The 12,869-nt window shown below is 35.2% G+C and overlaps 1 protein-coding gene across 1 annotated transcript; it reads right to left on the bottom strand.

Moving 5' to 3' along the window:
• Positions 539-5,915, bottom strand: LOC107643376 (potassium transporter 6). The gene is made up of 8 exons (XM_016347002.2): positions 5,034-5,915; positions 4,325-4,814; positions 4,136-4,189; positions 2,770-3,030; positions 2,619-2,671; positions 2,325-2,448; positions 1,972-2,226; positions 539-1,754 (listed from the first exon to the last, which is right to left on the bottom strand). Exons 1-8 carry the CDS (start codon positions 5,067-5,069, stop codon positions 685-687), a joined length of 2,343 nt encoding a protein of 780 aa, XP_016202488.1. The 5' UTR covers positions 5,070-5,915; the 3' UTR covers positions 539-684.

Here is a 12,869-nt window from a genome sequence, read left to right as displayed (position 1 = left end):
TTATCATTTTACTATATAAGAGGTCATATGTGAAAATATCATCACAATCTTTGTTAGTTCAAAATTCAAATGACCAATTGGCAAATATCTCAACTAAGCCTTTTAAGAGGTTCTAGAATAAGTTACTTATGTAGCAAGCTTGGTATATATGATCTATATAAACAAGCTTGAAAAAAAAGTGTTAAAAGTCAAGATCTAGTTAGCAATCGGTAGATAATAGCTTAGCATTTATAATAGTAATTAATAAAAGCTCTCTAAATACATGTTTGGATGAAATAAAAGCAATGAATTCTTTTTCCTATTTCTCTACATTAACAAAAACAAAATAAATTCACGAGAAGTGCACCACCAATGAACTATATATGGCTGGTGCACCTCCATCTCGGAAAGGGGACGAGGATGATGAGAGCCTTGGTACTTCACCGAAGAATTCTCCACAATGTTCCATAATTTTTTTTTTCTTTACATTTTTATTTTATTTTTCCTTTTCTTTTCCCGGAAGAGAAAGGGAGAGAGATGTGAACAAGAGATGATGCAATGTAGTGCAAGAGGCCAAAATAACCAAAACTTTGTACTTTTTCGTCCACCACCTCTTTTAATGGGGGTGGTGGCATTTGGACTATCCACATTAGATAACAAAATATGTACATTGATTAAAACTCTATCCTTATATGTTGCCAAAAATTAAATTTGGTACATCATCCCTACTTCTAAAGAAGATTGATGTGGCACACTAAGTACAAGTGAGGATGACCTACTATTCCTCCTCAGGAATTCATACACAACATTAATACCAAATTTCTTCAACACGCTAGACCCTGCTTTGGCCCTCATGTGTGATTGCCCTATAATGTAAGCTACCCCAGCTTCCCTAGCTTCCATTATCTCCTCCAACTCTTCCATTATTCCGGTGTCGATCTTCGGGCTCTCCGGGACAAAAAACCTAACCCTTTTCTTCTTCGGCTGGATCACAGGAGACTTTATCTCCTTTAGCTCCGATGTTCCAGCCAAGTCATCTGCATTGTTATTGACTGCATTATCCGAGTTGTCCTCTTTCATCATCATGGTATGGCCGGAGCATGTTCCAACAACTGCCATTTTGTCGTCACTTTCAGTTTCGTCGTTTGTGGAGTTTGATGCGGTGCTTCCAGTCTTTATGAACTCGGCTAAGCTGCATATGAGATCGTTCTCAAACTCTATGTCATCTTTGTGGACGTCACGGTACCCATACCGGACTATGCACCGGTAGAGCCGGAAATCTCTTGGACCTACGCGACCAACTAGAAACCGTTCCTCCGGTCTAACGTGTGGAACTGGCACATGCTTGATGCAGAGGAAAACAACTACCTGGTGAAACGCCGGCAGGTTGGTTACAAAGTGGGAGAAGATTGCAGGGATTCCGGACACTAGCTCAGTATGTATGAGGCCAACCCCACGCACTCGAACAATGCCTATGCTTGGACCTATACCGACTAGCCAGTTGATCGAAACCTTGTTTTGGACGTCAAATTCATACTTCTTGAGCGTGCCGTAGTGCCAAACATACATGATAGTCATAAATACAAATGCCAATGCAATAGGTACCCATGCTCCTTCTAGAAACTTGACGAGAGAAGCCGAGAAGAAGAGCGCCTCGATGGTGCCAAATACGAAAACAAATCCAAGTGCAAGGAGAACATTCTGGTGCCAGCACAGAACTATAACCAGAGACATCAAACATGTGGTAACAAGCATCACTGTAATAACTGCCAAACCTGTCACGTGAATGCAAAGTATATCAGATTATTGTCTGAACAAAACAGATATTATACAAAATTATCAAATTCTACTTTATGTTCAGTAAGATCATGCAAATTAGGTACGAGTCAACACTACATGAAATTATTGTGATTGCATATTACAAAAACCTCTTGATTCAGTAGGTTCTGTAACATCAATGTACAAGCGATTCGCAATCATTGTCATGCATACCTGACGCATTACCCAAGCGCCTTGTGTCTCGGAAACCAATAGTCACGGCCAAACACAAGAGCATCAGTAGCCAATTGATCTCGGGGATATATATCTGGCCATGAATTTTAGATGATGTGTGAACCACTTTGACTCGCGGAAAGCAACTTAGTGCGGAGCATTGTTTGATAATTGAGAAAGTCCCCGTGATGATGGCTTGGCTTCCCACAACAGCCGCGAGTATGGCTATCACTAGAACAGGCCACCTTAATTTCTCTGCAATGTAAAAGTATGAAAGCTGTAAATTAGCTTGGCAACTCCTCCGCCATCTACTACCTCTCTCGCCCTCAAAACGTAAGAGCCATACTACATACCTGGTACAGATACATAAAATCCGAAGTGATACTCTTGCCGAACTTCATGATTCCTGGATAAATAAGCAGCTTGTCCCATATATGCAAGGACCAAGGATGGATAAACCACGGAAGTGAAAGCAATCTGCAGAATTTGTACATTCATAAATTAAAATAGGCATTTCTAAAAGCACCGAGAGGCACATACCCCTTCCAGCACCTCCCCTTTTTCCGACACCTTAGATGTGTTTTGGTGTCTTTAACTACTGTTGTATAGTCGGTTATATCAAATGCGAAAACCCAAACAGTATATACCTTGATTGATAATTGTGAGAAGTGTCCAAGATCAGCAAACATCGCTTCTGATCCTGTATAAATGCAACCAAAATTGTGTGAATGTTGACATACAAATTTTTACAAAGAAAACATTGGCATATAATTGAAGTTACCAATCATATATTCAAACCTGTTATGCATAGCAAAATTCCACCAAGGGCCATCCAACCTCCTTTCTGAGAGTTCCTCAAAAATTGGAATGCATAATATGGAGAGAGTGCTTTGTATACATGAGGGTTCCAGTGAAATATGTTATATACACCAATGGCACTGATGCAGAAAAGCCACGTGATGACGATAGGAGCAAATAAGAAGCCAACCCTGTGTGTGCCGTAGTGTTGAAGGGCAAACAAGCCTATCAATATGATGCATGCAGCCGGAACTTCTACATCTGCCAAGTATTAAGTTTCAATTGCAAGTACTATTAGTGACAAATATGCAACTTGCTCCACATAAAGGAACACAGGAGTATTGAAATTCAAATTCTACATGCAAACAAAAGAACAGAAACTTGCAAACTTATCATATCAGACTCGAGTCTTATATTCCTATGTTAAATATATTGCCCAAGGCATTTCTACAAAGGATCACAATACAGGGTTGACTTTCCAGGATACAAATATGTGTCACAGACAAGTGCATAACAAATGCAATATCGTGATTAGTCCCTAATGAAGTTTTTGTATCCAGGCATGCTGACCAACTGACCTTGCTTACCTAGAGTTCAGAGACATACTTGGCCAAGTGTAATGGCCAGGCTTTCTAGACTACTGATCCAGGTATCCAAGCAACCAATTCAGCCAGGGGTGTGGTTTCACTTCCCTCCAATCCCTGGTCCTGATCACCCTCAATAGTCAATAATCGACACAACACACATAACCCGAAAGCTCTTTCTACGATTACACTTTTGCCAAAGATTCCTGCCTAAAGAGAAATCCCTCGCTCTCCTCCCTTCCGACAGTGCTAGGCTTAATATATCCCCATCCCTTCCCCCTATTGATACCAAATAGGCAAATAGTATAGTGAAAGTGAAGGACAAGCAAGTTCTATCCCAATTCCTAAATAGTAAACTGCTATTCCTATTCATACCAACTTCACAAGAGAGCTCCCTCTTAAGCCTTTTTTTCTCCTTTCGGCTCCCAAACAAAAGGTTCTTCTGGTGACTTCGAGCCATCAATGAGTACTCCATCAATAGAATTAAGACAAGTCGGCAAGATGACACGAGCAAGGGGATAAATTACCAGTTAATCAAACAAAATTGACCGAAGAAGAAATGAGTTTAGCTATGATTTGGGAGGGGAGAAAAAGAAGGGAAAAAAAAAAGAAGGAAAAATTAAAGTCAAACAAGTGCAAGTCAATACTGTTGCTATTTTGCTCCTTTTTGATCTTTGGTCAAGAAAACTATGCAGAGAGTATTCAACCATGACCCGTCTCTTTAAATTATAAACCAACAAAACAAAAAGCACGACCAGGCGCAAGAAAATCTTTGAACTTACATCTATGATGCTCTCGGGACATTGAAAGCTCAAATCCTGACACAGCTGAGAAAACTGCAGAAAAAATTCAAAAACCCTCAATCAATTAAATTTAAACACAAGGTCAACACTTTCCATTTCAAAAATGAATAAATAAAGACACACGAAAAAGGGAAATTGTGATGCCATAAGAAGAATAATAATAATCACCAGAAAGAGCAGGTGTGAGGACCCCATCACCAATCACCATGCAAGTTCCAATCAAAGCAAGAACAAGAAGAATCCTCTGAAGCACCTTATGCTTCTCCAAAGTTGACTTGAGCCTTGATGCAAAGCTCCTCTCTGGTGCCACACCATAACCATCTTTCTTATACTCTGTGAGTTCCTCATCTGCAACCTGCACATTTGGCAGTGAACTCACCCTGGCATGGCGGCACAGCAATGAGTAAAGCGCAAACGTTCCACCTTCTCCATTATCATCAGCCTTAAGCACTATGAACACATATTTCACCAGAGGAACCAAAGTGAAGGTCCAGAACACCAGAGATAACACACCATAGATCTTATCCACGGGCACAGCATCACCAACTTCATCAGAGAAAGTGCTTCGAAATACGTATAAGGGTGAAGTGCTCAAATCACCATAAACAACACCGAGGCTCTGATATGCTAAAGTCAGAACCGTCTTCCATGACTCTATCTGAAAACAAAAAAAAAAAATCACAGAACAAAAGGAAAACGAAAAAAAAAATTAAAAAACTAAAGAAACCTCACATTTTTTAGATAAACCACTAAAAACAACGTTGTTCAAATCGAGAATACCAGAATCTTTCACAAACACCCCAGAATGAAATGAAGTTAAAAATTGAAACTTTGCTGGTTTTTCAGCATGCCCATGTAATTGTAATCTTTCTCTCACCTTTGAGTTTCGACGAGTTCCACCTTCAAGATCCATTCTCACACTTTAGCTCAAAGAACCATATTTCTTTCTCTCTTTTTTTTTCCCTCTTTGATGATGATGAATGAGTCCAATGGCTAAAACAAACTCCACGATTTCAAGTAAAAAAGGGAAAAACTTTTAGAAGAAAACAAAACTAAAAAGAGAAAAAAAAAACGCTCTCATGTACAAAGAAATTAATGAGAATATTAATTACTAATTACTAATATATACTATATGTGTATTTTTGTGTGCGGAAAAAAAGCTGTCCATTTTTTATTATTTTATTCTCTCTCTATGAAGCAACTCTCCAGATCCATGATGGGGTTCTAAACAAATTCAAGGAATCCATTTTTAAAAAAGGAGGAGCAAAATATAAAAAATAAAAATTCAACCTTTTAGAAAACACCTTCTCCAGTGTGCAAATAGTAACAGGAAGATTCACACGAAATGTCAATTTAAATTATTTTATTGACACCAATAGAGACTTGAAAAAAGAGAAAAGAATGGGTGGTATCTTAGTTGGGGTGCTATCAGTATTCAGTAGAACAAACAACCATTGAATGAAGGAAGCAAACAAGAAAGAAAAAGCCACACCTTATATGCAAAGCACTGATAAATACATTAACAAATTAGAAGGCTTTTAAAATATATAAATATATTATACGAGTTATTATACTATTTGCGTGCGTTTTTGGACAAAGTGAAAGTGATTAACGAAATTTGTCTACGGTGATTAATTATCACACGCTATAGAAACTAGAAAGTTAGGAACAGGAAAGAACTAATTTAACTAAACACACTGAGCAAAGTTTGATGGGCGTGGTTGGTGAGAGGTTTTTGCCTTTCGAGTTTGGAGTTTGAAGTTTGGAGTTTGGAGGCTCTGGCGTTAGTTTTTATTGTAAAAGCCATTTTCGATTACTAAAATTATGGACATTGGGTTCCTTAATAATTTTAACATCATAAATCGATTTTTAACCATTTGTGTATTCGTTCAATTCAGTCTCTGCAATTGTAACTATTTGACGATAAATTACATGGAAATATGTCAGGTATGTTCAGGTAAATTTATTTTTATTTTTTTACTCAATTTTTATTTTTATTATTTAAAATACTTTTCATATCTTCTTCGCTTTTCTCTCTTTACAGTTTACACACAATTAAACATAAATTTGGATCTTTTAAATTTTTTATTTTTATTTTAGAGAATAAAGTGTGATCTCTCACATTTGAATAATTTCTTTTTCATATTTTCTCTTGATCCATCTATGAAATAAATGGTGAGAAATCACACTTCTAAAGTAAAATTCAAAATTTAAAAAATCCAAATCCATTAAACATGGGGTGCACATGATCCGATCCGATCCGAAGATTCGGTCCAGACTCGAATAATTTGGAGTTAATTTGGTATGATTTCATTGAGTTTAGGATCGGATATAGGTTTCAAAAATAGATCCATCATTATTTAGGATCAGATTCAGATTCAGATCAAGACGAATCCAATTTCACATGGCCCATGTGTGCTTTAGAAGAATTATAAGTTTATTATTTTGTTTTTAATCACATTTGTTGAAGAAAAAAGTTTGGTAACAAAAAATTTTCAGCTATAATTAGATAAAATTTTTCATAATTTACTTCATTTATATCACCTAATAACAGTTTTATTTTTTATCCTACTCTTTTATCATTTCACTTATCATATTTTTATCAACTCCATTTATTAATGATATTAATTATAATATCATATCCCTTACTATTAGACATTCTTGTCATCAATACTTAATATTCTCTTTTATAATTTAATTTTTATATTTAAGATGAAAACTACCCTAATATATGTCTTCCGTTAATTCAATCATGTTCATTCAAAAATCACAAGAATAATATCATTGCAAGCGCAATAGTGTATAAGTCAAGAAATTTTACAAGAACTCGTCTTTATCATTGCAAATAGTATGTCATTTGAATTCGACCTTAATACGGTACTTATGGCAGAAGGTGCTGAAAAATTTGAATAATAGACAGACTCACCCGATGAAGTTGTTATCAGTCAATCAATTTTCTAAAATATGAAAAACCACACTAACTTTAATGAGATATGATAATAAATTGATTTTTTTTGTGTGTTTTTATGTGCATAATTATAGTATAGTAAGTGTACTAACTAAGTTCATACGCATAACATTCATAAATCCATATACATAACATCCATAAATACATACAACTAACATTTAAAAATTAAATTCATGTTTATTAGATATTACATCCATACACATATCATTTTTTAGTTATTGCATAAATAATTATCAAGTTAAACATAATTTTAAATTTTATCATAATTGAATTTGAAAAAATGTCAAATTCTTAAATTAATTTATTCAATTGATAAATTTACTCATAACATCCATAAATTCATACATATAACATCCATAATTTTATATTAGTAATATTCATAATTTCATATGTTTGCTTATTTATTGATTTTAATATGACGAATTAATAATTATTTTAAAAATTTTTTTTTTAATTTTTGTTTATATTTTATTTTTTATGTTTTATTTTCTAATAGTTTATATATAAAATATGAGTTGTATAATAGATGTTGTTAAAATTTTTTAATTTAATCTCCATAATTTTTGCAAAGAAATTACATTTTAATAGGTAATAATGTGATTGAGGGATGTTAAGAATTTGATTTAGGAGAAACTGAAATTAATTTTGGAACGAACATTAATGACTCAAAACACCCATAAAAAAGGTGGGTGATAAGGAGAATGAATGATAAGGAAGTGTATGTCATTGCTTATCAAGAGAATGAAAATTTTTTTGTAACATTACATTATCGTAATTACTCTTTGGCTACCTGGCATCACTTTTTGTTGAATTAGAAAATAGATCAAATAAGCATGAAATTAGAACTAATGAACAAATTCAAGTTCAACTATGGTTATCAACTTCTCTCTAATAAGTAATTTTTTTTCTTTTTTATAAATGAATGCATCATAATTTTTTGACATAAAATTTATCAAGATCCGGACTTCAACAAGTCAAGACCCGGTTTTAGTGTGGCCCGAAAGTAGCGTAATTTCATCGCGTCTAGAGTCGGGTAAGAATCTTAAAAATAGACCCAATTATTATTTAGAGTCGGATCCGATTCAAAACAAACTCGATTTCACTCGACCATGTGTATCCTTAATTAAACATTAAAAGAGCATAAAAATATTATTTTCTCTTCTCAAAATTTTCAGAATATCAAAAATAAATAAAAACATAGACATAGGTGTAGTGGTGGAGTTCTAATAAGATAGAATTCGAGCACGGTAACTATTCTCCTTTTCTAATGTTCGATTGGGTGCTTAAGACATTTTCATTTTCGTTGACCAATTTGCATTTTCAATCACGTTTGAATCTTGAATTATTTAATTCTTTATTTTCTATTTTCTTTTCTAAAAATTGTTAAAGAGAAAAACGTTTGTGATTGAGTGAATGAATTTGTAAGTGAGTGAATGGATTATGTGTTCCAATTTGAGGCCACAGTTAAAATGAAAAATTTTCTAAAAATTTTAAATATTGTAAATTGAAAAATGAGAGAAGGCTGGCTGGCTTGGGAAATAATTAGAATGGAAAAAAAATATAAGGGACACTAAACTGGTGCAGTGAGTTGAAGAGGCCAAAGAGGTTATCTTCATGACCTTTATGTTGAATCTGGTTCAATAAGTTTGGTGGTTGAGCATGTTGTTGATTAAAATTTTCATGTCGCTTGTTTTTTGTTCATTATGAGTGTTGTTAATTCGAGTAAGTCTCACTATGGTTTCTGAAATTTAAGCGATTACTCAATATGGTTTTCGATATCTCAATTTTATTATTGTAATCTCCCAGATACAGTTTCGAATACTATAGTAGTTTTTGGATATTTTTCTGGTGATGAATCAGCAATTACTGTGCTAACCTGACATATCCATTCACCATCAAGTGGGTACTGGATGAGAATGCAAAATAGGAGCAAAAAATCGCAGGTGGTAGAATGGTGCAGTTGTAACTGTCGTCAAGTTCTCAAGTGGTTTGAAAAGATTCAAATTTAAACAAATAATTTTTTGGTTGTCCCAATTATAATGTGAGTTATCATTCTTACCTTTGTTGTTATCATTGTTCTTCCCTCACTCTTTTTTTTGTTCTTCTCTGAGACTTGAACATGTTATATCTTTGCTTGATTACAGACAAGTGAAAAAAGACGGTGTGAAATTTTTTTGTGTGGACGAATACTGGACAGGATGAAATGATTTGAAAACTAAAATCTTATGGAGACAATCATGAAGTGAAGATGATCTTTGATTGGAGGCTTGGGAGATTGGAGGAAGATGTCCGTAATCAAAAATTGATTTATCAGTTGTTAGTATTAGTTATATCTATATTGATAGTGTTGATTGTGATCCTGAATTATAAAACATGAGTGAAATAAGTTGGTGGTAGTTATTCTGTATTCATTAAATGAGTGATGAATGAAAAAATAAAAATGTGATTATGGAGATAAAAAAATTGATGATTGGTATTTGTTGATAGAATGAAAACTTGATTAATTATGAATTGAATGTATTTGTGTTTGTTCATGGAATGTACCAAGAGTAGTAATATGCTAAAAAAGATAGAATGAGTAATTGAAACAACCATAAAGCATGAAGTTAATATCTTATACCAAGTTTTAAACCTAAATCACTCGATCAAGAAATGTGTTAGAATAAAGTAGCCACAGTCAAAGGGCTTCATAACAAAACATAAATTCATACATCCTTCTATAATTAATGTCTTATACCTAATTTTAAATCAAAATAGAAGTCCTATACACACTAAGTTAAAACCTTCAATTTTTTTTTTGGAGACTTAAATCCTAGAGTTCGAACGAATTTCATGAACTTGGCAAGTCTTTATGTTGTCCCTAAATTAGCACATTGCATGAAATTAACTGGGCCAAAAATTAGTGGTAGAGAGTATCTTTTTCTTGGTAGCAACTTTGATGGCCTGACATGTCTAGCCACCTAGATCATTAATTAAAAGAAATTATTAGACATCAAATGAGCATTCAAATGAATCACATAAAATTGTGTACTAGAATTTTTAGATATATGTTGAGAATCTTCTAATTTAGAGGCAGTAGGCTGAGGTAAATCTATCTCCACAGGTTTGCATTAAACTTGGCTAGTGCCTTCACAGGACATTGTAGAATATGCTCATTATCTCTAGTACCTTGGTCACAATCATCTTTAAGTTGCTCAATTGGTTGGTCATATATAGCAATGCCTGTTTTCATTTTCTTGTTCTTAGCAGCAGCAGCTACTATAATAGCATCAACCACCATCTTCTTCTTGTAATCTCTCATTCTGTGTCTCTTTCTTTACAGAAGCTACATGTAAATCTCCCTAATTGTTTCTTTAGATGAATCTTATCTCTAATATTACTGTCAAGTTTGGGATCAGGTTTTGTCTTCTTAGACTCTGATACGCACCAAATCTCTATTCCTAAATTAGTGTGTTTATATTTAGTAGTTGTTAGCTGATAGCATCAATTAGCATAATTAGAGCAAGAATTTATTCCTCTATTTTTGATCTGTATCTTTATTTTCCTATTTTGCAGATATACAGTTAGTTTTAGAAGGATTGGTTTTTAGTTTAGGTTGCAGGTCTTGATGTTTATATGTTGAGAACACATTCTATCAATGACAGACTTTAACACATACATTATCATTTTAGCATGGTATCAGAGCTACCCAAACTCTGATATTCAAATCAAGGGCAGATCTCCACTGTGAGGATGGAAGCAAAAGAAGAGGATGAAAATGCTGTAAAGATAATTGTAGAAAAGACTGAAGGCGATGGAAGCAAGAAAACTCCATCACCTTATGAGCTGAGTGCGAGTGACAACCCTGAAAATATCATCACACATGTACAGCTGAGAGGTGAAAACTATGACGAATGGGCTAGAGCGGTGAAGATATCTCTATGGGCTCAAAGAAAGTGGGGGTTTATAGATGGAACCCACAAGGAGCCAGCAAGTGATGCTCCAAAATTGGAAGATTGGTGGACTGTTCAGTCCATGATTGTGTCCTGGATCCTGAATACCATTGAGCCAAGTTTGCGCTCAACTGTTGCATATGTGGAAAACGCGAAGGACTTGTGAAAAAAAAATACAAGAACGCTTCTGTATAACAAACGGTCCGAGGATACAACAGCTGAAGGCAGAATTGACGGGATGTAAACAACAGGGAATGTCCATGGTAAATTACTATAGAAAATTGAAAGCTTTGTGGGATGAGCTGGCAAATTTTGAGCAAATTCTAAGATGTGTGTGTGGAGGATGCAAGTGCAATCTTGCATTACAAATTGACAAGTGTAGAGAAGAAGAAAAGGTTCATCGGTTTCTAATGGGGCTGGACGATGTGGGTTACGGGACAGTTCGGTCCAACATTCTAGCAACAGATCTCCTGCCTCCACTGAACCGAGTTTATGCTATGATGGTGCAAGAAGAGAGAATGAAGACAATCACTAGATCGAAGGAGGAAAGAGGTATGGTAGTAGGCCTCGCTGTCCAGACAAGATACAAACCAAGGGAAAAAGGTGAAGCAAAAGACAAAACAATTGTGTGCTCTCATTGTGGGAGGTCTGGCCATGATACAAAAGGGTGCTTTCAGGTGAAGCAAAGGACAAAACAATTGTGTGCTCTCATTGTGGGAGGTCTGGCCATGATACAAAAGGGTGCTTTCAACTTGTTGGATACCCTGAATGGTGGGGTGACTGACCGCGAAATGAGGGCCGAACCACTGGAAGAACCCAACAAATATCGGGTGGAAACCGAGGAAAAGAAGGACAATTTCGTGCAAATGTGGTTCATGTCGGAATCGAAAGCGGGATCAAATCAAGCGCAGAAAAACAGAAACTTGAGGTGACAGGAATCAGCGAAGAGCAATGGAACATGTTAATGGCGGCATTAAATTCACAAAAATCAAATGATCATGGAAAAATGACTGGTAAGAAATTTTGGGAATTGTGGATTGTGGATAGTGGTGCTTCTAATCATATGACAGGAACCTTGAGAAACTTGTGTGACTTATGGGACATACAGGGATGCCCAGTTGGGTTGCCAGATGGAGAAAAAGTGCTTGCTAACAAGGAAGGAACAGCAATTCTCGATAGAGGACTAAGGCTTAAAAATGTTTTATACGTGCCACAATTGAGATGCAATTTAATATCAGTATCACAATTAACTGATGAAGAAGAATGTGTGGCGTTGTTCACTAACAAATTGTGTCTATTGCAGGACCTCACTTTGAAGATTCCGATTGGAGCGGGTGAACGGAATGATGGACTTTATTTCTATCGTGGTGTAAGTGACGTAAAAGTATTTCAAGCTGGTGGAGATTCTCAACTGTAATTGTGGCACAAGCGCCTTGGACATCCATCTTATAACATTGTTCAGATGATTCCAAATTTGGGCAGCTGTAGTAGAAGAGAGTGTTTGAATAAAACTTGTGAAGTGTGTGAAAAATCCAAACAAAGTAGAGAAAAATTTTCTTTGAGTAATTGGCATGCTTCTGATAATTTTGAATTAATACATTGTGATTTGTGGGGACCTTATAGAACTCCTTCATCTAGTGGTGCTTCATATTTCTTAACAATCGTTGATGACTGTTCTCGTGCTGTATGGATTTACTTGTTGTGTGAAAAGAAAGAAGTGTCACAAACTTTGATAGATTTCTTTACACTTGTGAAAAGGCAGTATGGGAAACGCATTAAGAAAGTACGCAGTTGTTGAGTTAAGAAATTAACC

The sequence above is a fragment of the Arachis ipaensis genome, chromosome B05 (assembly GCF_000816755.2).
Source record: "Arachis ipaensis cultivar K30076 chromosome B05, Araip1.1, whole genome shotgun sequence".
In the NCBI taxonomy this organism is placed as follows: Eukaryota; Viridiplantae; Streptophyta; class Magnoliopsida; order Fabales; family Fabaceae; genus Arachis; species Arachis ipaensis.
Note: the sequence above shows the minus strand (reverse complement) of the source record. Positions and strands in the feature narration are given on the sequence as shown.

What these genes read in the sequence shown, in the direction of transcription:
- LOC107643376 (XM_016347002.2), bottom strand. Translation starts at nt 5,069, where the DNA reads ATGGATCTTGAAGGTGGAACTCGTCGAAACTCAAAG. An exon ending in TCTCACAATTATCAATCAAG is followed by an intron (nt 2,449 to 2,618) that starts GTATATACTGTT and finishes CAAATTCTGCAG; the next exon opens with ATTGCTTTCACTTCCGTGGT. An exon ending in GCGCTTGGGTAATGCGTCAG is followed by an intron (nt 1,755 to 1,971) that starts GTATGCATGACA and finishes TTCACGTGACAG; the next exon opens with GTTTGGCAGTTATTACAGTG.